A 27373-nucleotide genomic window follows, 5' to 3' on the forward strand; every position below is an offset into this window, starting at 1 on the left:
CAGTGACTTTTCATGACCCCTTTTAGCCCTCCTGCCTCCTTGCTTAAGTTTCTTCCTACTTTCTTTGTATTCTCCACGGGCTTCATCTGTTCCCAGCCTTCTAGCCCTTACGAGTGCTTTCCTTTTCTTTTTGACTAATCGCACAAAATCTTTTGTTATCCAAGGTTCCTGAAACTTGCCATGCTTATCCTTCATCCTAGCAGGAAGATGCCGATCCTGAATTCTTATCAACTGACGTTTGAAAGCTCCCCACATGTCAGTTGTTGATTTGCCCTCAAACACCCGCCTCCAGTCTCAATTCCTCAGTTCCTGCCTGTATTATTATAATTAGCCTTCCCCCAATTAAGCACCTTAACCTGAGGACTCCTGTTATCCTTATCCACCAGTACCTTGAAACTTACTGAATTATGGTCACTTTTCCCGAAATGCCCTCCTACTGAAAATTCGACCACCTGGCTGGGTTTATTCCCTAATACCAGGTCCAGTATTGCCCCCTCCCTAGTTGGACTATCTACATATTGTCTCAGAAAGCCCTCCTGGATGCACCTTACAATTTCTGCACCATCTAAACCCCGAGCACTAAGTGATTCCCAGTCAATATAGGGAAAGTTAAAATCACCCACCACAACAACCCTATTGCTTTTACATCTTTCCAAAATCTGCCTACATAACTGTTCCTCAATCTCCTGCCGGCAAATGGGAAGCCTTTCGTAAACCCCCAACATTGTGACTGCACCCTTCCTATTCCGGAGCTCTACCCACATTGCCTCGCTGCATGAGCCCAACGACGTGTCCTCCTGTCGTACAGCTGTGATATTCCCCATAACCAGCAGTGTTCTCTTCTACATCCCTCTCTATCCTGCCTGAAACTTCTAAATCCTGGAACCTTTAGCTGCCAATCCTGTCCATCCTTCAACCAAGTCTCTGTAATAGCAATAACATCATAGTCCCAAGTACTAATCCAAGCTCTAAGCTCATCTGTCTTGCCTGTTATACTTCTCGCATTGAAACAAATGCATTTAAGATCCCCAGTCCCACTGTGTTCAGTAATTTGTCCCTGCCTGCTCTTCCTCTTAGTCCTACTGGCCATATTCACTGGTTCCCAGTCTTTTCTTTCATCTGCTGACCTATTGCTCTGGTTCACACCCCCCGCCACACTAGTTTAAACCCTCCCGAGTGACACTAGCAAACCTCGCAGCCAGGATATTGGTGCCCCTCCAGTTTAGATGCAACCCTCCTTCTTGTATAGGTCCCACCTGACCTGGAAGAGATCCCAATGATCCAGATATCGGAAACCCTCCCTCCTACACCATCTGTTCAGCCACGTGTTTAGCTGCACTATCTTCCTATTTCTAGCCTCACTGGTACGTGGCACGTGGCACAGGGAGTAATCCTGAGATTACAACCCTATAGGTCCTATTTTTTAACTTTCTGCCTAACTCCCTGAACTCCTGCTGCAGGACCTCGTCACTCTTCCTGCCTATGTCGTTAGTTCCAATGTGTACCATGACCTCTGGCTGTTCTGCCTCCCCCTTCAGAATGTCCTGTACCTGATCAGAGGCATCCTGGACCCTGGCATCAGGGAGGCAACATACTATCCTGGTGTCTCTTTCACGACCACAGAAGTGCCTATCTGAGCCCCTGACTATAGAGTCCCCTATGACAATTGCTCTTCTTTGCTTTGATCCCCCCCGCTGAACAACAGAGACAGCCGTGGTGCCACTGCTCTGACTACTGCTGTTGTTTTCCCCTGATAGGCCATCCCCCAAACAGTATCCAAAATGGTATACCTGTTAGAGAGGGGGACAGCCACAGGGGATTTCTGCACTGACTGCCTGCCCCTTCTGTCGGTCACCCATCTATCTGTCTGTACCTTGGGTGTGACCACGTCTGTAAAACTCCTGTCAATGACGCTTTCCACCACCTGAATGCTCCTAAGTGCATCCAACTGCTGCTCCAACCGATCCATGTGGTCTGTGAGGAGCTGCGATTGGGTACACTTCCTGCAGATGTAGTTGTCTGGGACACTTGAAGCGTCACAGATTTCCCACATCCCACAGGTGAAGCACTTCACCCCAGCAACTGCCATTTCTAGAACTATTTAATAAATTAATTTAAATCTAATAACTGCTTATTGACTCCTTATTAAGTATATGTTCCCTAGGGCTAGATTTCTACTATAAATGCTAAATTCTAAGAACAGTAATCCCCTGATTTTGGTCAAGATACCCTCAACTTATTAATTAAGTGATTCATTTATTTGGTTATAGAACTGAAACAAATTAAGACTTTGCTGGAGATAGATCTGGCCAACAATGAATCCAAAATGAAGGACAAGGACAAAGTTCTGTTGCAGATAAAGAAGGAAAAGACAGAAATGAGATCGAAAAATGTAACCCTGACATTGAAGCACAAGGCACGCTAGAAGAAGAAATAGCTGACCTGAATGAAAAGTTTCATAAGCTTGCAAAACGACCTGAAAATAAAACAGCAAACAAATGTTTGGCTGAGATTGTGAAATAATTGGAATTGAAGATTCCATTTGCGAAACATATACGTCCAGCAAGAACATGGTGGACATGACGGAAAAAGGAAATTCTAGACCACTCTTGGAATAAACAGAGTGCACATTCCCCTTGAAAGGAACGGGGCAAATCCATAGTGTTCGGAATAAGCAGATGGGTTGGTTGTAAATAGAAACACAATTCGATGGAGCGCCAAAAGCAAATCAAATGGGGATAGCCAAGTACTAAAAACACAGAGTACTGCTACCATTCCTCCAGATATGATAGACCAAGATGTGGAAGAACTGTCAAGCCTCAAGGCTGTCTTAATTTATAAAGTCAGATACTTGAGATGGGGGATCAGGGACAGCAAGATTGTCTTACAAATAGTTAAACTCTATGGAGAAGAAGGGGGGATGTCATATGATGTTGTATGTGCCTGCAATGCCACTGTAATATTAAGCTGCTCAACAGACCAAGGGTTAATGTGGGACTGGAGAATAGTACCACTCATGGTATGATGTACAGTGTCACATGGTAATAGACTGAGACAATACTCTAGAGAGAACACCCTGTAACCAGTCTGCATGGAGGTAACAGCACCATGTATGACAGTAACCTGGGATCTGTAAATAGTTAAAGGTTAACAATAAAGGATTCATGTTTAAATATACAAGTCTCAAAATCTCATCATTAAGACATCTGAAGAACCCATTATTACAACACAAGCTTCATTATCCAGATGCAGCAAGACCTGGATAATATCCAGGCTTGGGCTGACAAGTGGCAAGTAACATTCGCGCCACACAGGTGCCAGGCAATGACCATCTCCAACAAGAGAGAATCTAATCATCGTCCCTTGATGTTCAATGGCATTACCATCACTGAATCCTCCACTATCAACATCCTGGGGGTTACCGTTGACCAGAAACTGAACTGGACTAGCCATATAAACACTGGCTAAAGAGTAGGTCAGAGGCTAGGAATCTTGCAGCGAATAACTCACCTCCAGACTCCCCAAAGCCTGTCCACCATCTATGAGGCACAAGTCAGGAGTGTGATGGAATATGCCCTATTTGCCTGGATGAGTGCAGCTCCCACAACACTCAAGAAGCTTGACACTGTCCAGGACAAAGCAGCCCGCTTTATTGGCACCACATCCACAAACATTCATTCCCCCCACCACCGACGCACAGTGGCAGCAGTGTGTACCATCTACTAGATGCACTGCAGGAATTCACCAAGGCTCCTTCGACAGCACCTTCCAAACTCAAGACCACTACCATTTAGAACGACAAGGGCAGCAGATAGATGGGAACACCATCACCTGGAAGTTCCCCTCCAAATCACTCACCACCCTGACCTGGAACTATATCGCTGTTCCTTCACTGTCGCTGAATCAAAACCCTGGAACTCCCTTCCTAACAGCATTGTGGATGTATCTACACCACTTGGATTGCAGCGGTTCAAGAAGGCTGTTCACCACCACCTTCTCAAGGGCAACTAGGGATGGGCAATAAATGCTGGCCAGCCAGTGAAGCCCACATCCTGAGTGAATAAAAAACTTTAATTCTGGTTGTTTGCATTTCTCAACTTTCCTAAACTTGGCACCCTCATCAAGGTGAGAACTTAGCAGATTCATGCAGGAAGTAAGTGACTTATACCTCCTTCTTGGATCTAGGTGTCTGCCTGATGACCCTTCGCAATTGGTAATCCCTCGAGCCTCCACGATTAGGCATCCCTCTCAACCTCCACCTCACCCCACCCCCCACCAACTTTCCTCCTCAGGCCTCCAATCCCTCCATAAGGCTCCTGACTTTACCCCTAACATCAACAAAACTTAAAATTGCCCCCCCCCCCCCCCCCCCCAGTTCATCACCAAACCTCTAATATCTGCCCTCATCATCCCTTAGGCCTCAGACCTTGCTCCACTCAATTAATTACCCCACCAAACTTCTCTGATCGACCTCCCTCCCCCTTCTTCAAAAACCCCCTTGCCTGCCACAATCAGGTTGGTTTCCAGGCGAAGAACCAATTGATGATGTCACAAGCACTCTGGAATTAAAACCCACACTCTGCGGGAATCTTGATGTCAGGGTTTCCCATGATTTTCAGATTCACCTGCTCGGTGCATCAGATAAATAAAAATTCAACCTGAAGTGTGGTCTGTCGTAGATAGTATACAAGTTAAATCTAACTGCTTTGCTTTTCAGTTCTATCCCTCTAGAAAGAAACCCCAGTGCTTTGTTTGCTTTTTTTATGGCTTTACTAACTTGTTTTGCTACTTTGTGATTTGTGTATTTGTACCTCCGAATCCCTCTGCCTGTCTACCTTAATTAGACAGTTGTTTTCCAAAGAATATGTGGCTTCTTTATTCTTCCTTCCAAAACACACCATCTCACACCACACTTGTCAATGTTGAAGTTCATTTGCTAATTACTTGTCTGTTCTGCCAGTTTATTGGTCTTCCTGTATTTTGTCACAGTCTTCCTCTGTAATATCTACAATCCTCAATTTGGTGTTGTCTGAAAATTTTGAAGTTATATTTCTGATTCTGGAGTCCAAAATAAGTTCATGTAAATTCTAAACATTAATGGTCCTGGCAGTGGTCTTTATGAAATACCACTTGGGACCTTTTGCCAGTCTGAGTAACTACCTTTAATCTTTACTCACTGTTTTGTAGCTAGTTTTTGCTATTCAGCCTGCTACTTGTCCCCTAACTCCACGTGTTCTAACCTTAGTCATGAGTCTATGTCTTATTGAAGGTACTGCATGATCTCAGCTGGGATACTGCTAGGAGGGCTAAACATGACCTTTGTGTTTCTGGATGTGGGAATGAATTTGGCACACGTTTCTGCTGCACAACACCATTCACTGTTGCTGGAAGTGGATATGATGTTCCCACTGTCAAATAAATTATGTCATTCATTGACACTACTTACACATGAATAATAGTTATAGTGTCAATGAAGCCACAGCCAGAAAAGCATTAACATCTCAGGAAATGACATAAGAAGAATTCCTCCCTGTTTTGAAATGAGGCATGTATAACCTTTAAGTGTAACTGATTTAACCTCTCCTGGCAATTTATGTTGTTTAGTCTTTTATTCTCCTGAAAATCCTTTTTTCAAACAAAAAAGGTGATTTATGAAATAAAGAACAAGGGCAAGAAATTCAGTTAATTAAAAATATTGAGATTGGAAGGTAGAAGATGGACAAATTTACTGTTTAGGAGACACTCCTTGCTTAACTAATTTTTCCCACATCATAAACCATGACTTAACAGTAAGCTGCTCTATATTCATAGTTGTGCCAATGCACTTCTCTTATTTAAAGCATATTGTTGGGATAGAATTCTTAGAATTCTTAGATAGAATTCACCAAATACTATAGCACTTTGTATTGAGCTGATTTGTTAAAAATGGGGCTCTGTTAATTTCAGTGAATAGTATAATTGATTACTTGGAATAGTTCTGATTGCTTGTGGAATATTCACACATTCTAAATAACAACAATAACTGGCATTTTTGCTTGTTATTTATAAGATTATATAAACTATATGCATTAGTGGAATGTGAGCCTGTTGCCTGCCCAATCCGCCACCCCGCCTTGCAGGTATTTTACCCATAGTGGGAGCAGAAAGCTTCAGGTGGCTGGCTTGCTCATGGACCAATCAGGGCCCTTAAATGGCCAATTAATGGATTTTTCCTATGCAGGATAGGCGCAGGCCAGGTCTCAAAGCTGCCCAGCAAGAGTTGTCAGCCTGGTGGATGGACTGAGGGAGTTGTCTGCCAGTCAGTCATCCCTGTGCCCATTGGAGGCCTCCAGCCCTGCAAGGTGTGAACTCTGCCACCGTATTCTCCCCTGGACCTTTCACCCCTTGCATTCCATCCCTCTGCCTTGGCCTTCCAGCCTGGCCATGGTGAGACCCTGGACCCATATCTGGGTTCCATCACTGAATGCCTTCCTCAGGGACGGTCAATTGGTTGGAAGCTCTGAGACTGAATTTTCTCGTGGAAGGGGTCGGAGGTCCCACATCAAGCCAATTAAAGGCCTGACAGTTGTTAAATGGCTGCAGGGCCAAGCTCAGGCGGGCTCACCCCGACTTACGTTAGGGGCCGGTCATCTTGCCCCAGAGTAAAATTAAGTTCCAAGGTTGCTGTGTTAATTGGAGGGGAACTTGCAGGTGGTGGTACTCTCATGTATCTGCTGCCCTTGTCCTTCTAAGTGGTAGAGGTTGATTTGGAAAGTGCTGTCAAAGAAATCTTGGTAAGTTGCTGCAATGCATCTTGTAGATGGTATACACTGCTGCCACTGTGCAGTGAAGGGAATGAATGTTTAAGGTGGTGGATGGGGTGCTGCTAAAGCAGACTGCTTTTTCCTGGATGGTGTCAAGTTTCTTGAGTGTTGTTGGAACTGCATAGGCAAGTGAGAATATTCCAGCACACTCCTGACTTGTGCCATGTAGATATTTGACAGACTTTGGGGAGTCAGGAGATGAGTTACTCACCACAGAATTCCCAGCCTCTTAGCTGTTCTTGCAGCATAGTCTATGGATGGTCCAGTTAAGTTTCTGGTCAATGGGAACCATGAGGATGTTGATGGATGGGGAATTCAGCGATGACAATCCCGTGAACATCATGGAAGATGATTTGATTCTCTTTGTTGGAGATGCTCATTGCCTGGTACTTGTATAGTACAAACATTATTTATCACTTATCAACCCAAGCCTAAATGTCCAGGTTTTACTGCATGCGGGCATGGACTGCTTCAGTATCTGAGTTGTGTGAATGGTACTGAACATTGCAATCAACAACAAACATCCCCACAAGTTTACGATACATAGTTACATCACATTATTAACTCAAGAGTTGATGGCAGCAGTGAAGGAATCTCATGTGTGACCTTGAAGCAAAGCTCAGTAACTTAGTAATCTGCCTGATGAGAACTTTACCTCTATCGTCCTGCAACTGATTGCAGCTTTTTTTTTTACTGAGCATTCCCAATGCAGAGCTGGAGTATTGTTATCAAGCTGTCCAAGGAGCCAATCATATGAAAGCATTTTCACAGACACCCAAACAAGAAATGAAAAGCTGCAAAATAAAATAACGATTTTTTTTTGCATAGCACAAATTAAAGATTAAGCTATACGAAGGGATGAAGGTAGGCTAAATATCCTGAGAAACCTCTTTACAATTTACCAATCTACTATTTACTAAAATCTACTAATTAATCATTTAACAGCACTCCATAAATACAAAATTATGTTTTCATGGCCAGCTCTGTTGTTCATCAAATTTTGTTAATCACAGCACTATTTTAAAATCTATTTAGACCTGACTGAACAAAGGTATAACTTTCCAAAGGGTTTCCAACAGCACTGTAGGAATGGGAACATTGAAATTCTAAACTTCAATGATTGCTCTTCTGTGGGGAGTGGTGGGGGCAGACCACTGAGTGACAGACTGCAACTTCAGGATTTCTACCCTAATCTGCACATGTTCAACATACTGAAGTTGCAGTTATTTTTAGAGGGGTAAAGATGGAAAATGCTAACAGTTGGCTGCAAGATGCTGGCCATTATATTTAGTATTTTTAGACTTCACCCATCTTACTCTTCACTTTAGAATTCCCCCTCCTGTGCTCTCTTTCTCACCTCTAGGTGATTTTCTTCCAATCTCCTTCTTGTTCATTTTCTGAGCTCCATGCTACAGAAATTCTAATTCATCCGTACCTTAGCAGCTTGCATCTTACCCACACAAAATCCCTTATCCATTCCTAGTTGCCCCAACATTTATCCCTCAATCAGCAACTATTAAACAAAATTTTATGGTTAATTTATCACATTATGGGTTTGTGGGATTATGCTGTGTGAATACTGGCCATCGCATTTCCTTGCATTACAACTGTGACTACACTTTAAAATTAGCTTACTGGGTGTGAAGCAATTTGAGATATCCTGAGATTCTGAAATGCACTATGTGAGTGCAATTTCTTTCTTTCCTCCCAAAAGAGCTATAGTGAACCTGTGGAGTTTTTACAACAATCTGAACTTTTTTTGGCCATTTTCTGGTATCAGTGGACAAATTCAGGTTTATTGAATTCAATTTCACAGGCTGCCATAGCAGATTTGAATTCAAGGCCGCTAGGTTGTTACCACAACCATAACCACAAGGTTTCATCAGGTCATCGATCTGAAATGTTAACCATTTTGCTCTTTACAGATGCTGCCTGACCTGCTGAGTATTTTCAGCATTTTCTGTTTTTATTTCAAGATTTCCAGCATCTGCTATAATTCACTTTTGCCCAAGATTATGTACTGTAGTTACAACACATGTTACAATAGCCATTGTTACAAACAATTGTTCATGAAATTGCTGATTAGCAACAGAACTCAGCTAGAACTATTCCTAAGTTGATGACTTCTTCAAGGTGGCCTCTCAAAACATTTATGGCTGATAAACAGGAAGGATACAAGTATAAATAAATTACCAAAATTATACTTTTAATTTAAAATCAATATTCTATGAAATTTGAAGCAGTCTTTAATTTATATTCAATCAACTAATTAAATTGCACAAACATGGAGATATGACCGCGCCTCAGTCCTAATTGCAGCTAAATAATACTAAACTCTTTGTACATTAATCAGATCCATCTTACTAATTAATACATTTTAAATAGTATGTTTAATAAGTCTATACAACAGAAAATACAGTAATTACTTAGCTTGCTCTGGAATTGCAACGAGATTTACAGCATAATAAGTATGGATATAACAGGAGAAACTATACAAAAACTTTTAAAACTCAACTGAGAAAATTAGCCATCCTTGACAATATAAGTTATAATATAAATTGATCCAATTAATTTGACTACAGGATAAATAGTTTTGCTTTTATGTTCTTTTAATATTTAACTGTTTCCTTGAACACTCTGATATGACTCTTCGTGAACTGTGGATATGATGTGCTCGTTTTGCTCACTGCTTTGGATTTTCAGGACCAAACTGTAGCTTTGTCTTCACTGTTGTCTGTACATTGGTGGAAATTCTTAGGAAGCCAGTCCCAATAAAAAGCCTCCAACAAAACCACTGGCCAGCACGATATTCTTCTTTACAAATTCAGCTGACTGTGGGGGGAGAATGTTTAACAGTCAAGTGGTATGACTTAAACCCTGGAAATTTGCTTATAAATACATAATATTGCAACATTATTTAATAACCTTATGATACTAGGATTATTCGTAAAGAGGCAGTTACATTTATTTTTTAGACTGGTTGCATTATTAATAATTTTCACAGCATACACTGACTATCTAGTATTAAGAGAATCAAAATTCTAGTACATTTTATTCATATAAATTTAAATCATCAGTTCAGACCAGGGGTTTTAAAGAAACATTACATTCACAGGTTTCAAACTTATTGTTCTAAAGGGTACAGCCTTTTTAAAGAATCTTGTTGATGTACTTGGCTTGAAAAAATCCCTATAAAGATCCAAAATACTCATTAGTGCTAAGTTAAAAACAAAAAATGCTGGAAATACTCAGCAGGTCAAGTAGCATCTGTGGAGGGAAAGAAAGAGTTAAAGTTTCAGGTTGAGATGACCTTTCATCAGTTCTAAGAGTTGGTTTAGGAAATGTTTGCAAAAATATATTAAAACTGCAGTTGAGGTGTGTATTAATTTAAAAAATCAAATCATAATCAGATTAGGTAGAAGTGTAGACATGTACTGTAAAAGATACTGCAAGGAATTTTGCCTGTTGCTATCTTCCAAAGTATGACTGGTCAGAAACTGAAAGCAAAGCTTGTCAGACCAGACAATTAAATTCTATAGAATGTATTTTTAACTGCTGAAATGTTTGTTTATGCTAAGTGGAAATTTCTCAGTTGTTTTAATCACAAATTAAATGGCATCATCTGTTACAACACCGAGGAAACAGAGGCCCCATGGAAATTATACTTTTCCTTCTTGCTTCTCTTTTTGCGCCTAGAGCCATATGAGGCAGATGAAGCACATGCTTACATCTGTTAGCTGTTTTTTCCTGGAATAGGTTGCCAGCCTGTCACCAGAGGCTATAGATCTATAGATTGAGGGGCGCCACTCTACATCAAGCATGGCTGACCAGGAGACTCTCCTGCTTTTACCGCCTGCCATAGGTGTATTGGAAAGATTTACATGTTGATAATTAACCTGTTTGACCATGTTATGAAAGCACCTGCCTTGCCCATCATGTACTATAGCAGGACTTGAACCCAGAGCTTCTAGCTCAGAGGCAGGGACGATACCCACTGCACCACAAGACCTCCTCTGGAAATTAAATTATTGTTGCCATAACTGGCAGCTGCATTTTGAATCAACTGGCCAGCTGTTAGGAAATTTCCTCCTTAGTGCAGTTTTCTTCCCTGCCATTGACTCTTTGCTGGCTCAGTTCAATGGGCACTGTTCCTCTGCATCACCTCAGCCAAACAGCAATTCTTCAGAAATTACATACAAACAAGGAGCAAGAGTAGGCCATTTGGCCCCTCAAGCCTGCTCTATCATTTAATAAGATCATGGCTGATCTGATAGTAACTTCAAATCTGCATCCTGCCTACCTTTCACCCCTTGCTTATCAAGAATCTATCCATCTTTGCCTTAAAACTATTCGAAGACTCTGCTTCCACCACCTTTTTAGGAAGAGAGTTCCAAAGACTCACGATCCCCTGAGAGAAAAAAAACTCGCCTCATCTCCGTTTTCAATGGGTGACCCCTTATTTTTAAAGTGACAACTAGTTCTAGATTCTCCCACAAGACGAAATACCCTCTCCACATCCACCCTGTCAAGACCCCGCAGGATCTTATATGTTTCAATCAAGTCACCTCTTACTCTTCTAAACTCCAGCGGATACAAGCCTAGCCTATTCAACCTTTCCTCATAAGACAACCCGCCCATTCCAGGTATTAGTCTGGTAAATCTTCTGTGAACTGCTTCCAACGCATTTACATTCTTCCTTAAATAAGGTGACCAATACTGTCCACAGTACTCCAGGTATTGTTTCACTAGTGCTCTGTATAACTGAAGCATAACCTCCCTACTTTTGTATTCAATTCCCCTCACAATAAATGATAACATTCTATTAGCTTTCCTAATTACTTACTTTGTGATTAATGAACTAATACAACTGGATCCCTCTGCATCTCAGAGCTCTGCAATCTCTCACCATTTAAATAGTATGTTCCTATTTTATTCTTCCTGCTAAAATGGACAATTACACAGTTTCCCACATTATATTCCATTTGCCAGATCTTTGCCCACTCACTTAACCTATCTATATCTTTTTGTAGCCACCTTATGTCCTCTTCACAACTTACTTTCCTATCTATCTTTTGTCATATTTACTTTCCTACCTATTTTTGTGTCAGTAGCAGTTCTTCAATATTTATTAGCCTTCAGCCTCGTCAACTGTTTAACTTCCATGAATTTTATCCAGCTTTTGTGCTCATTTATTTTCCTTGGAGTAAGGGGAGGGAACAGGAGTGGGAGGGAGGATAGAAAGAATCCCCTGTAACTATAGGATTTTTAAAAATCACAATAACAATAGATGAACTATCAGTAAGGAATAATGTTTACAAAGGAAGTATGTTGAAGATGTGTCCCCAGGAAGCTGATTTGCTGTTACTGTGATTATGGCTTATTTTTGTCACCTCTTTCATGACGGTTCTCCTATCTTTAATGTCATTCATTCCATGCTGCTTCAACACCTTTCGAAGTCCAACTTCATGGCACTACTCTTCTCTGGTTTCAATCAGCGACAATGCTCTACTCTCCATTTCCACAGCCAAAACTTAACCCATGTGCTGATCATACCAAACTTGGAATTTCTACCTAACATCTTTCATCATGCAGATAATACTTTTTTCCAAGGGAAGTAGGATGGGCAATAAATCCAGTCAAAGGTATATTCAGAAAATGAATAATAAAAAGTCCAGGTGATTCTAACATTAGGCTCTGCACTTCTATAACCTGGCCATGTCATGTTGTGCTGCTGATGGTAATATAGGGCTTTGTGTAAGGACTTTAATCTGTGGAGGGATGAGGCTAGCTCAGAAGCATTAGAAAAGTGAAGCTTGGAAGAGTTGATGATAAATATAGCCTCAAAAGCGAGACCAGTCTGGGATTCAAAGCCTACCAGGACAGAAGCAAGAATTAGATTTATTTTGGAAAAAGTGGAAATTGTAAAAGTTCAGAGTTAGAGTGGCGAAGGAGGAAGCAGCAAGGCCTGGTACAGCAGCTTCGAGAGGTCAGCTAAGTAGACTGTGTTCTTTCTTGGCAACAGGAATACTAGTGTTTTGGTTTATTTTAATGGTTAGTGGGCTATCCAACCTCAGGAAAAATCACAGCTAAGCTTGATCTTGTGTGCACTGTACATCATTCATCCGCTTTTCAGGGGATTATTGATTGGTTAGAATCAGAATCGGCAACTTTAAGTAACTGTTTTCCACTCCATTAGGTGTCTCACAGCTCACTTAAAAATGTTTCTCCTTCTTTTCATTTGATCTTATATTTATGACCTTTCTTTCTAGATCCCTGAACCAATGGAAATGGTGTATTTTTAACTACTTTGTTGCATTCCTTCATAATTTTCAAAACCTAAATCACCCCAATGTTTTTAGGCAAAGCCTCATTTCCAAAGTGATAGCATTCTCCATCATGCACTTGGTACTCCCCACATGCGAAATGAGACATAGGGCGAAATTTTCCGTGCCTGCTGGCGTCGGCGCTGTGAGCGGACAACATGGCGAGAAGGCCAAAAATCGTTTTTGTGATGTCGTGAAACCGGTTTGTAATCCGTCAATGGTGGGCCACGTTTCCTGTTGTCGGATGTTGGGATCCGCATTGTAATACATCTGCACATTATCATAAGCCCATCCCACCAGAATCATCCTCCCACGCTAGATGAACCAAGCACGCCGACATGTTTCACAACAGCATATGTAAAGGTGTGCACCTGGTGGCTGCACTTAGAGGGGAACTCGGAGGTGAGTGCACAGTGACATCATACTTCAAGGTTGGGGCAAGGACGGGGGGGTCAAAGGCTTTTTCTAAGGGCGGGTCAAGGGCTTTGTTGAGGAGAGTGGGGGGGGGTGGTGTGCAAGGGTTGCCCTGCAGTTGAGGTGAGTTGGGTGGGGCAAGAGCTGCCCAGCAATTCAGGTGAGTTCAGGGGATAGAGGTAGTGGTGGGGGAGTGGCAAGGGCTGCCCTGCAGTTGATGGTGGTGCACAATCATGTGCATGGTGGGGTTCTGAAAGGCAGCCACACATTAGGGAAACCTTGTATAAAGTGACCATTCCTCTGCAGCTGCGACAGTTCAGACACAGCCACATTGACAAGCTTGGATTCAGGCCTCTAGCTTACCTGCCCACTCAAGCAATGCAGAGGCATGAAATTACCACCATGTGCTTCAGAGCTTTTTACCCCTCAGGCACAGATTGCAAATTAATGAGTGTTTTAGTGGACTGTAGAACAGTCTGTGCACATTGTACAATCTCCTTGCTAAAGCTGGCCATGCAGCAGTCACCGGTGGAGGCACTCAGTGCACCTTGCAATGTCATCATTCCATTTTGGACCAGTCTCCCCTAAGGTTCAAGCTAACAGTGCAGACTTGCAGTGCGGGTTGGCAGATTGCCTGTGCCTGGGCAGAGAGCACAGCATGCAGTCCAATGGGCAAAGCTGCCACCAGTCAGTTAGGTGGAGTGGGCGGAGGAGGGTGGGGTTTCGAGCAGCCATGCAGCAATCTAATCTCTGGCCATTCAAATGGTGGTCAGCACTCTCCAGGATGTGTTAAGGGACCTTCTCACTTAACCAAGAGAGGTTCTTATAACATCTAAGCTAACTCACGCATCTTTGTCTTTCATCCTGCAGGAGTACAACATCAGGAGCATGGAGCCTGGTGAACTAGCTCTATGCCCCGTGGCATACAGAGAGCACAGACAATGGTGAAGGGAGCAATGCAAGTGCCTGGCTGCGCAGAGGGAGGAGCAGCACCGCAGGAAAAAGGAGCAGCTGTGGCTCCGCTACATGCCGCTGAAGAGCTACAGTGAGCAGTCGCTGATTGGCGCCTAGCTAGGCCTGGGGTCAACAGACACCGCCTTTCTTTCCTGCAGACGACAGAGAACTAATGTCGCTGAAGACTGCAAATGTCCAGGGAACTGGTCAATCACATCTGCCGCCTGCCATGGGATTTGGCGCCTCGAGGGCATGGAGGGCATCCATCGCCTGTGGCTGTGAAAGTGACTTAGGTGCTCATTTTTTACATCACTGGCTCATTTCAGGGCTCCACAGGTGACCTTTGTGGGATATCACACCCTGGTGGAGAAAACCATCGGGATGCTGAAAATGAGGTTCGTGAGCTGGTCTGGTGGAGCCCTGCAATATAATCCACAGAGTGTCATGCATTGTTGTCACCTGCTACGCCCTTTACAACCTGCTGCAATGGGGAGAGGAGCTGGCTGAGGAGGAGATCGATGTCTCCTTCAATGAGGATCTTGATAGGGATGAGGGCAAGGAGGTCCTTGAAGGAAATGATGACGATAATGAGGCCATCGCACTGGCCAGACGAGGCAGGCGCGCTCGGGAGGTCTTCATAGCTGCTAGATTTGTGGAGCATGATGACGACGACAGTCAGTGAGGAGACACCATAGATCCTCATATTGTATGTGTGAACATTTGACTGCAATCTGGCAATGGCAGCACACATATCCTCTGTGATAAGTCTCCTTATGAGGGCCCTAATAGTCGCTTTATTCCAGGAGGCTGATGACGACATGTAGAGAGGACACTCCACAAATCTTCACATAGCTTCTATGAATGTCTGACTCCTGTCTGTCCAAGGGCAGCTCGCTTGCGCTCTGTGATCAGGATCATATCATGGAGATGCAGCCGTGAAACTTTAAATGCACGTGATCTTTTGTCAGCCTTCAGCACCTGACCCCTTCAGGAGCACAGCATCTCTAGTCACAGATGAAGAGATGGGGGCCAGTCTCATCTCAAAGGTACTGAGAGCACACAGAGAATGACGGAACTCTGTGACGCCTGCCCAAGACATTCTGGCAGCAATGACAAGCACCACTGAGGTGCAGGCATCACTAACGTGTGGAGGGAGTGAGAGGCTGGACCAACACTTTGGTCTGAACTGAAGGCTGCACAAAGCACAGGGAAGAGGCCCTAGACTGAGACACCTGCCTTTACCTTTGCAGGAACCAAGGTTACACATTTGAGTGACATGAACACTGCTCATCAGAACAAGGAGCCATAGGCAGGGAGATATTCTTGGGAGTTTATTTACAATAGCGAACATTATGTATAAGTGATTAACACGCATGCGCAGGCTATGCAACTACATCTTCTTAACCTCTTTAACCCTGCCGCTATGTCTTAGGGTTACACCGGCATCCACAGCGAAGGTGAAGGCAGTCTGCTGACTGTTACGCCCTGCCTGTGATGTCCTTGGCAGGCATCTTCTGGAGGGCCCCGGCCTGCTTTTCTGGTCTTGCTTTGTGGCAGTGGCACCCTCCTCAGCCTGTGGGGCTGGAGCTGCTGGGGTCACAGGAAGAGGGGATTTGGATGGGCCGGACACTCCTGGAGTCAGCTGGGTGAATGGCCCCAGGGTGTGTACTTACTAATCCTCCCCTCTATGGGTGCCCAAGGGCCCCTAGTTGACTCCTTGAGGAGAAGGGGAAGCAGGAGTGAGATCAAGCTCCCCTGCACCCCTCACGCATTGATGCTGTTGGAGGCCAACTATGGCTTCAGCGATGGAGATCAACCCACGCAGCAGTGCAGGAGCAATGTTCTGGATCAAGGTCTCCATGGCAGCTGCCATCCTACCAGTGTTGACCTCAATGTGTTGGCATGCTGGTGCTATCACCTCAGCCTGAAGGCAGACGGACTCCTCCGTCATGCCTTGCAATCTGAGTGCAATGGACATCCCGTTCTGATGTTCCCGAGCTTGCCTTTGCAGATCCAGCAACTGAGGGATGAACCAGTCCAGAGGTTCATCATCTGACTCAGACTCAGCAGGTTTCTGGCCTCCAGCAGTCCTGTGAGTGCCGGAGACCTGAGGAGTCCCTGCTGCCACCTGCTGTGGATTAGACACTGCAATGTGCTTACCAGACTGATTCCGAGGCTTCTCTAAAGCTAGGTCCCACCGAGGTGTGTGTCTCTGCGCTTGTGGAGGGTGTAGGTGAGCTCTGTGACGGGTCTTCAACGAAGGTGCCTTCAGATTCCTGCTCAGAGGCATTTTCGGGGCTTGATTGGAGGCCCTGGGTCGTGGACTCTGTTGGCATTTTCCCAGATGTGCCTGCGAAAGCAAGGAGAGTTTATTAGTGCATGTCAGTGGCCTGTGACACATCACTCACAGCATGTTTGTCTGTTGGATGATGCACTGGTACAGCACTGCCGACCTCGCAATCAGCAAGGAACGGTCCAGACTCTCACCAGTCAGCTGCATGGCTCTATTTTCAAAGTCTGTAAGGACTTTGATTTCAGGCATTCCTCCACCAGTCTGCAACCTCTCCCTCATGTGCCAGCTTGTCCTGCATGAGTAGAGATGGTGGGATTATAAGCACGACGCCTGCCAGACCAGATGATAAGTATGCATGGCATGTGTGGGTGGTGAGTGGTCCCGTGGACAGGATGAGGACAATGAAGATGTGTATGAGTGTGTGAATGGTGATGTCCCTTGAACTGGCAGTGAGTGAGGGCCCTGTGGATATGTGACGGGTTTGAGAGTGTGAGAGTTGAGAGTGATGAGAAGACTGACTTATCCTGGCAATACAGAGATCATTCCTTTCTTGGCACTGAGTGGCTGTCCTCTTTTGCAGGGCACTGGCACAGGCCATCGCCTCCCATGCTGGGTTAGTGACGTTGCTACCCATCCTGCAGCCGGAGCGGGGTAGAGGACATCATGGTGGGCCTCTGCTGTGAGGTAATGGTGTGGTGGGCAAAGAGAGCCTGCCTGCCATCGAAACGGTGTGTTTCCTGGGAATGAATAATTAATGAGGCAGGATTGGGATGAAATGGGGTGAAAAGCTGTCATCGCGGCTGGCAAAACGTCCTTTTTCTCACCCGCTATTATACTTAGTGCAAATCTGGGACTATTCTGCCCGTAGACCAAAAAAGCTGATCTAGCAGCCCAAAACTGGGCATCCATGAGGTGCTTTGGATCATCAGTGACAACAGAATTTTGCTCACCATAATCTGTAACCTCATGACCCCGCATGTCCCACTCTTGAATCATTATCAGCCCTAGAGCACATCTGGCATATCTTTAGAATGATAAAGATATTCCTTTTTTAAAATTCATTCAAGGGATGTGGACTTTGCTGGCTAGGCCAGCATTTATTGCTCATTCCTAATTGCCCTTGAGAAGGTGGTGGTGATCTGCCTTCCTAAACTGCTACAGTCCATATGGTGTAGGTACAACCAGAGTGATGTGAGGAAGAGAGTTCCAGCGACAGTGAAGGAAGAGCGATATTTCCAAGTCAGGATGGTGAGTGGCTTGGAGAGGAACTGGTGTTTCCATGTATCTGCTGCCCTTGTCCTTCTAGATGGTAATGGTCTTGGGTTCGGAAGGTACTGTGTAAGAAGCCTTAGTGAGTTTCTGTAGTGCACGTCATAGATGGTACATGCTCCTACTGTGCGTCGGTGGTGGAGGGAGTGAATGTTTGTGGATGGGGTGCCAAACAAGCGGGCTACTTTGTCTTGGATAGTGTCAGATTTCTTGAGTGTTGTTGGAACTGCACTCATCCAGGCAGGTCATCCTGACTTGTGCCTCGTAGATTGTGGACAGGCTTTTGGGAGTCAGGAGGCGGGTTACTCGCTGCAGGACTCCTAGCCTCTGACCTGCTCTTGTAGCCACAGTATTTATTCGGCTAGTCCAGTTCAGTTTCTGGTCAATGGTAACCTCCCAGGATGTTGATAGTGGGGGATTCAGCGACGGTAATGTCAATGAATGTCAAGGAGCGATGGTTAGATTGTCTCTTGTTGGAGGTGGTCATTGCGTGGCACGAATGTTACTTGCCACTTGTCAGCCCAAGCCTGGATATTGTCCAGGTCTGGATGCTTTTGGATATGGACTGCTTAAGCATCTGAGGAGTTGCAAACGGTACTGAACATTGTGCAATCATCAGCGAACATCCCCACTTTTGACCTTATGATGGAAGGAAGGTCATTGATGAAACAGCTGAAGATGGTTAGGCCAAGAACACAATACTGAGGAACTCCTGCAACGATGTCCTGGAGCTGAGGTGACTGACCTCCAACAACTGCAACCATCTTCCTTTGTGCTAGGTATGACTCTAACCAGCAGAGAGTTTTCCCCCTTATTCCCATTGACTCCTTGCTAGGGCTCCTTGATGCCACACTTAGTCAAATGCTGCCTTGATATTAAGGGCAGTCATTCTCACCTCACCTTGGGAGTTCAGCTCTTTTGTCCATGTTTGAACCAAGGCTGTAATGAGGTCAGGAGCTGAATGGCCCTGGTGGAACCCAAACTCAGTCAGTAAGCAGATTATTCTAAGCAAGTGCTGCTTCATAGCACCATTGACCCTTCCCATCACTTTACCGATGGTCAAGAGTAGACTGTTATGGCAGTAATCGTCCGGGTTGGATTTGTCCTGCTTTTTGTGTACAGGACATACCTGGGCAATTTTCTACATTGCTGGGTAGATGCCAGTGTTGTAGCTTGGCTAGGGGCACAGCCAGTTCTGGAGCACAAATCTTCAGTACTATTGCCAGAATATCGTCAGGGCCCATAGAGTTTGCAGTATCCAATGCCTTCAACCGTTTCTTGAGATCACATGCAGTGAATTAAATTGGCTGAACACTGGTATCTGTGATGCTGGGGACAGCTATGGGGTGCTACAATGAGCAAGCAAAACAAAGCAATCTAATCTTACCACATTCAGTCAAGAATGGCGGTGGACAACAAGGCAATTGACAAAAGAAGGGTACATGAATATTACCATCCAATCGGGAGACATCAGCTCATAACTACAAGAGACAAACTGTTTGATGCAAGTGAGTGAGACAGAGAGAGTCCGCATGTGGATTCACAACATTTGTATGGAAAATTTCTAATAAACAATTGTGCTACCTTTTTGTTCTGATTATTGATTTAATTTTGAACAAGGTTTGGCAGAGGGATGGAGGTACAAATAAATTAGTCAGACCTACTGCTTCTACCCGCTGGAATGTACATATAAACATCAGTTTGGGCCCAGAAATGATCTTTCCATGCTCAACACTAAATAACTGCTCCATAATGTCCTAACATGCAGAATGGGCTGCCAACAGCTTGTGGAACTGTACCCTACAGAAATCTAGAAATAATGGGAAGGATGAAATCAACTTTTGGGGGAGAATACTGCTAAAGCTGTTTATAAAATACTGTACTTGAAACAGAGAGAATTTCAGGTGCACTTTTCTCACCTCTTCAATGAAGGTGTTGATTTCAGGAGCAGCTTTATTTGCTTTCTTTCTCAACTGTCGTTTGGCTTTATTTACATCTTTTTCAACTCTTTTCCAATCCACTTTAATATAGCCACTGTGATTTGCAACCTGCAGGGAGGAATATGCATTAATTAGTAAAGGTATATAAGATCCTCTTCCAGTACCCTAATACTACTAAAAAAATGTTCAATGGAGTTTTCAACTGACTTGCTACAGTGAGAGTGCCAGCACTCATGATGGCAACCTCAATCCTCTGCAATGAGTGATACTAAAGCAGGAAATCATGCTATATGAGGCAAATATAGAAAATTGGAGGGGTTTTTTTTTTGCACAGTTTTAATGGATAATTCAAATTTAGTAGATTTAAATTATGAAAAGTTGCAGTTGGATTTGCACAGTTTATCCTACTTGTCCATAAATGCTTTAAGTTCTAAATAATAAAACAAAGAAACCGAACTTGTGATATATCTATAGCATCAAAAATCATGTTCCTCTGATGTGATGCTGTCCCTTTGACCAATTGGACTGCAGAATCGGAGACTACTGTCCTGCCAACTATATCCAATTGTAGATTTAAATTTTTTAATTTTCTAGATTAGACACAGGACCTCTGACTTTAACTCTGGGCTCCTCCTTATTGTCTGCTTTCTCAAGATATTTGAATCATTACAATTGTTACATAACCAGGCCTATGTAACTTGAAATAAAAGAAGATACTGTCAGGCAGTACCTTTGGAAAGAGAAGCAGTTAAAATTTCTGGTTGGAGCCTTGGTCTCAGAACAGAAAAAATGTTAGAGATGAAACAGGTTTTAAGCAAGTATAGGGGAAGATGAGGGAAAGAACAAAATGGAAGGTTTGTAATAGAGTGGCAGAATGATAAAAGGTGCAAGGCAAAAGGAGATGCTAAGGGGACAAGTAAAGAAACAAAAAGTGGGACCAGAGGAGATATAAAAATCACCACCAGTGGCTGCCATCCAAACAAAAAGGTGGGGGTGGGGGTGGCAAGGTTATGATTTGGAATTGTTGACCTCAGTTTTGAGTCTGGAAGTCTGTGCACCTAATTGAAATGAGTTGCTGTTCATTGAGCTTACATTGACCTTCATTGGAATAGCGTAGGACAGCTGAGGACAGACAGGCCAGATGGAAACAGAATAGAGAATTAAATTAACAGGCGACTGGAAGGTCAAGGTAAATGAGAGTGTCTTGGAAAGTGATCACCCCAACTGTGTTTGATGATCTCAATGCAAAGAAGTAAATTGAAAGCTCTTTCAGTTTGAAACATTATTTGGAGCCCTGGATGATGGAAAGGGGGAAGGTAAAAAATTCAGGTGCTGCAACTCCTATGCTTGCATGGGAAGGTATTGTGTGAAGGGGAGGGGGTTTTGGGGGTGATTAAGGAGTGGACCAGGGTATCATGGAGGATGTGGTCCCTTTGCTATTCTGAAAAGGGAAGAGAGGGGAAGAGGTGTTTGGTGTTGACATCATGCTGGAGCTGGCGGAAATGGTAGGGATGATCCATCAACGAAAAGACTGAGTGTAACGTATCCAACTTTGCTCATGTTACAAAACTAGGTGAGAATGTAAGCTGTGAGGAAGACACAAAGAGGCTACAAAGAGATAGAGACAGGTTAAATAAGTGGGCGACAAGGTGGTTGATGAAGTATAATTCGGGGAAATATGAGGTTATTCACTTCAGTAGTAGGATTAGAAAGGCAGATTTTTTTTTAAAGTGTGAAACTTGTAAATGTTATTGCTCAGTGGGACTTGTCTGAGTACACCCAAGGAACACAAATTTGCATGCAGATACAGCAAGCCTTGGGAAGGCAAATGACATGTCTGCCTTTATGGCAAGGGGAGTGGAGTACACATGAATCTGGAGGCTGGCAGGGTGGAAGATGAAGGGAACCCATTTGTACTACTGGAAGGGAGGGGAAGGGGTAACAGCAGAAGTGACGGAAGTGGAATGGACATGGTCAGGGACCCTGTCAACCACAGTGGAATCGGGAATCTTTGGTTGAGGAAAGAGGATGACACATCGGAAGCACTGGTATGGAAGGTGGCATTGTCAGAACATCGTCAGAGTATTTTCACCATTTTCTGTTTTTATTTCAGATTTCCAGCATCTGCAGTATTTTGCCTTTGTAACTAGAGTTTTCTGTGTCCATTTGTGTGCATGTTTTTGTTACCACTCCAGACTGAAGCCCAGCACTTCTTTTTCCACTTTTTCTTCTACCCATCATCATCATGTCTGTTTTCAGTTCACCCTTCTTGGGTACTCTGCCCTCACAAATTCTTTCCTCAACCCTATAGCACTCCTTGACCTTCCTAGTTTACTGCCACCTTCCCAGGTTTAACTCCCTCTTAGATAAACCTACATCTTCCCTCTGTGCCTCTCTTGGCATTCTGAGCAATGATGGGACTCCAACTTGCTATCTCAATGATCTTTCTGTCCAGTGTGCCCACTAAGGGGTTATCTTGCTAATCTCCTTCCCTTCCTATTCACCACTCCCAGTGCTAATTCCATGGATTCTGCCAACAAATTAACCATCACCATTCCTCTTAGTCTTCCTCCAGAATATCTGTTAATTTGTGAACAAGGTCCATGCCTTCCATGAGCTCACTGTAAATGATTGCACGGACATCATGGCCTTGAAAGGCATCTGGCTGATGGTTGATGACATCTCTTCCCTAAATGAAGGCTCCCCACCTGGTATGCCTTATGTCATTTGCCCTGTCCAGACTGGTGGTGTGGCTCTTAACATCAAATTACACTTTAGTCTGTCCCGGCTACTCTTTTGGCACATTTTTCTTGTGAGCATTTCACATTATCCTACCCTTCCTGTCTCTCATGTCTGCAGAAACTGTTTCCAGGATCTTCCTGGAATTCAAGTATAACCCCCAAACTTATTTTCTCTATTGAATAGTTTCTCAAACCCCTCTCCTCCACCTCCAACTAGTACCAGGTGCTCATGGACTCCATTATTAGCCACTGATGGAAAAAATTTACCATGGCTTTTATCAGCGTATTTGCAAATTTACAGTTGTCCAAATTACAATTGACTTTAAAAACAAATGTATCTAAAGAATTGTGCATAAAATCATGCAATTTTGCTATCTTTAGGATTCCAATAAATATAATTTGTTTGCTGTTACACCTCAAATTATACTGGGACATGAAAAACAGTGTATATGCAACGAATAGTATTAAGTCCAAATAAACATGAATTTTATTAAGAGTCACAAATGAACAGATACAAGGTTTGCAAGTGGTTAGAAAATATATTTTGCATTCTCTTATGTTTTCATTACAATATTTTAACGATTGTTATTATTAAGGCATAAGAGTATAAAACAGTAGGATTAGAAAACTGCCATTAGATCTAAAAGATCTCCCTGTAATGCAACTCAACCCCACTACTGTCATCTCACCATAGGGGCAATTTAATTTCAATCGAAGTGAAGTCACAGACTGTGTGCCTTCTCTTTCTAAAGATTTGCTTCCTGTCTGAGTCACTGGAAGCATTAGATCATGGTTCCCCATATTCCTCAATCCCTTCTCTGTCCAGAGGTACATCACATTAACTCCTGAACTCATTTAAACTGTACAACCCCACTAGCTAATAAAAAAAAATCTTCACTTGGGCAGTTGTGCTGTTACATTTCATTCATACAACAGCTTACACCACAAAATCTACAAAGCTGCAACATTATTGGCAAAATTACTAAGCTATATTACCTAAAGAAAATCAAGTGAATAAAAGAAACCTACAAGTTATTTGGTTCCTTTTGAAATCACCATTTGAAAACATATTATCTACATTTAAATAAATATAATGGAGCCAGCAGGATTCACAATACTGTATCAAGGTGCAGAATTAATCTTGCTTGTGTAAAATTTTCTTTCAAGGTCCTAAACTCCTGAAGGATTTTACTAATGCTGGAGTTACTGCTGGAAGGTGCAAAAGTGATTTGCTCTCCTCCTTCATGTGTTATTTTTGGCACCACACTAATGATATCAGAAACTCTAAGTGCAAGGATTTTTTTTATTCTTTCATGGGATGTGGGTGATCTTTGAAGGACCAACATTTATTGCCCAACCCCAATTGCCCTTGAGAAGGTGGTGGTGAGCCGCTTTCTTGAACTGCAGCAATCCACATTGGTACACTCACAGTTCCAAGTCAGGATGGTGTGTGGCTTGTAGGTGGTGGTGTTCCTGTGCATCTGTGTCCTTGTCTGTCTAGGTGGTAGAGATTGTGGGTTTGGAAGGTGCTGTTGAAGTAGCCTTGGTGAGTTGCTGCATTGCATCTTGTGGATGGTCCACACAGCTGCCACTGTGGTGGTGGAGGGAGTGAATGTTGAAGGTAATGGTTGGGGTGCCAATCAAGCAGGCAGCTTTGTCCTGGATGGTGTCAAGCTTCTTGTGTGTTGTTGGAGCTGCACTCATCCAGGCAAGTGGAGAGTATTCCATCACACTCCTGACTTGTGCCTTGTAGATGGTGGACAGGCTTTGGGAAGTTAGGAGGTGAGTTACTCATCTCAGGATTCCCAGTCCATGACCTGCTTTTGTAGTCACAGTATTTATATGGCTGATCTAGTTCAGTTTCTGGTCAATGGTAACTCCAGGATGTTGAGTGTGGATTGTAGATGTGAACCTGCATGTTACCCTCGTACTGGTTTACCAATGTCACTGAACCACCTACATTTTGCATTTAGCACACAAAAAAATTATTCTACTAAGCTGAATGTCTTCCCTTTCATAAATAGAAACAGAAAATGCTGGAAAAACTCAGGAGGTCTGGCAGCATCTGTGGAGAGAGAAACAGTGAACGTTTTAAGTCCAACACGACTCTTCTTTGTAACCCAGTCATGAAGAACAGTTGTATTGGACTTGATACATCAACTCTGTTGCTCTCTCCACAGATGCTGCCAGACCTGAGTTTTTCCACCATTTTCTGTTTTTATTTCAGATTTTCAGTATCTACAGTATTTTGCTTTTATTTCAGTATTTTCTCTTTCAATCAGGCAAATAAAATTACTTTATATACATAGAAAATTATCTGGAATATTTTAACATGTGAAAATGGCACTTTGCATTGGACAAGTTTTACCTTTTTGTATTAAAATAACCAATTTTGTGACTATAAACTAGAAGCAAATCTGTGGACTTTTCATATAATGAATCCTTTCTTACAAACGAAGGGCTAAAGAATTGCGTTTGTAGAAGCCACTCATAAAAACACGTTGGGGAGAATTTTCTCCCCGTCGGGTGGGCAGGTTGGGAGCAGGCGGGCACGGAGCTGATTGTTGCCTGCGATCGGCTGTGTGCCACCATTTTACATGGGCGGGCCAATTAAGGCCCACCCAGCGTGATGTGCGCACCATAGCTTCAGTGCTACCTGTGTGGACGGGGGGGGAGGATGGAGAGTCGGGGCCTGCGCTCTTTTGCGCATGTGCGTGAAAGAGCACAGAAATCTCCCTCACAGAACTGCCTCAGGGAGATTAAGTTCAGCTATAAAGATGGAAAAAAATAAAATTATTAAGACATGTCCCCTCATGTGACGGTGTCACATGAGCTGGGACATGTTTATGAATTTTCATTAAAAATTTAATTAATAAACCCTTCATGAAACCTCATCCCGCCCATGGATAAGGTTTCATGAAAAATGCGAAGGCCGCCTGGGCTCTTCGCCTGCCCCTCAACCTTAAGGTTGGATGGGAACCTTGACAATTACTTTAATTAGTTTATTAATGGCCTTAGCAGGCCTTTGACAGTTTGGCGGGCATGCAGCTGACTCCGGTGCGCACCTGCCGAACGGAAGATCAAAATGATGTGAAGTGATGTCGGGGCACCATGCCTCATTTTACACATCGGCGTGTAGGGCCCACCAAACTGTCAAAGGCCTGTCGGCCTGCGGGGCTCGCCCCCACATGCCAAACAGAAGATTCTGCCCATTTACTTTGATCTTCCAGATATAAGCTATTTGATTTCAACAGGACTTTTGAGTACATTCATATGAACTTTTGCAGGTAATGGAGGAATACCATAAATAGGGAGGCCCAGTTCCACCCCATAGGAGTGTACAGTCCTGTTCCATGATTACAGAACCTCACTAATAACGTCTATAGAAAGTCTATACCTCTGACTGAATTAAGTATGTGTCGTGAAAGAGGCAGAGTGTGATCTAGAGAAATAGAAAGGCTTATAATCTAATAGGATGGTGATGTCATGTTGAATGATTTTTTTTTTTTTAAAAAGAGTTCAGCGCTTCTAAAAGGTTCTTATAAGTACCATATACCTTACTTCAAACCTGTATACTTCCAAGTTTGTTTCAAAGTCCAATCTCCCTCTGTCCCAATAATTGATGTTAACTGCGAGGTTTGAATTACCACTGGTATTAACAAAATTCACATAAGGATAGGGCTCCTGGCTGATGCAAAGAGATCTGCCAATGCAAACTAGCATCAGACTTAACTTCAATCTCACTAATGCAGACTAACACCCTTGTTTATCTGGATGCCATCTTTGCTACCACTTTTCCCTACTTAACAGAAACAATAAAGCTTGGAAGCAATTGAACATTTGTGGTTCTACAGGTTAATAGAAACTTAGTAAATGCATAATGGATGACTTCCCTCTATGAAAAGGAACTGTTGCCTGGGTAAGCATTAAAACTTTAATAAAATGCTGCAAGTTGGTTACTTTTATAATGTACTCTGGTTTTGCTGCTGTGGTATTCTTCCACAATAGACCACCGTACTACTGCTTTTAAGGCACTCACACAATCGATTTAAATAATACTACTTCCTATTACTGTGAAACCTCTTTGCCAACATTTATGAAAATTAAAATGCTGAATGCTATAAATATTTAAATTAACTTTAACTTACCTGCATCAAAAGGAACCCACCACCAATGGCTGTAGCTGCCAGCTTGCCAATCTTTTGAAATACAAAACCTGCACACCTGAAAGTGAGGACAACAGAACTAAATATTAATTTTAGTTTAGGTTCTCCTTCAAAAACACTTTACTTGGATAAGGAACTTTCCCAATGCTAGATTTCCTGGTCCCTTTCTACATCCACAAACCAACAGTCAAGGCAAATTATTTGTTCAATATCCTGCCAATACTGATTTGTGCCAAATGCCAGCTGTGCCATTGATTTCAATTCTAATTTTCCTTACCCAGGAGGAAGCATCATGAATCAATTTAGTAGCACAGTAGATTTCCAGCTGCAATTGGAATCACACACCTTTTAAATGCATTGCTATTGAGGGCATCATATTTTTGTCAATATCCTGTTTAAAACATCAAACATGAACGGTAGTTCAGCAAGTGTAAATTTCAAGTATTTATCTTAAGTCACTTCAGAAACGT

General features: G+C 43.2%; 1 protein-coding gene across 7 annotated transcripts in view; it reads right to left on the reverse strand.

Moving 5' to 3' along the window:
• Positions 1-2365: 2365 nt before the first annotated feature.
• Positions 2366-27373, reverse strand: part of fundc1 (FUN14 domain containing 1) — a 39611-nt gene continuing 14603 nt past the window's right edge. For 4 of the 7 annotated variants that reach the window (XM_041211941.1, XM_041211943.1, XM_041211948.1 and 1 more), the window contains exons 4-7: positions 26886-26961; positions 19976-20104; positions 16655-16844; positions 8989-9635 (exon numbers count right to left, since the gene is read on the reverse strand). In XM_041211941.1, the coding sequence (XP_041067875.1) occupies positions 9628-9635; positions 16655-16844; positions 19976-20104; positions 26886-26961 (403 nt within the window). In that variant the 3' untranslated portion in view covers positions 8989-9627. Of the gene's footprint in view, positions 2438-8988; positions 9636-16654; positions 16845-19975; positions 20105-26885; positions 26962-27373 lie in introns of those variants that run through there. The other 3 variants (XM_041211944.1, XM_041211946.1, XM_041211945.1) reach the window with 2 other exon arrangements.

Source organism: Carcharodon carcharias, chromosome 18, assembly GCF_017639515.1.
Source record: "Carcharodon carcharias isolate sCarCar2 chromosome 18, sCarCar2.pri, whole genome shotgun sequence".
NCBI classification, from domain to species: Eukaryota; Metazoa; Chordata; class Chondrichthyes; order Lamniformes; family Lamnidae; genus Carcharodon; species Carcharodon carcharias.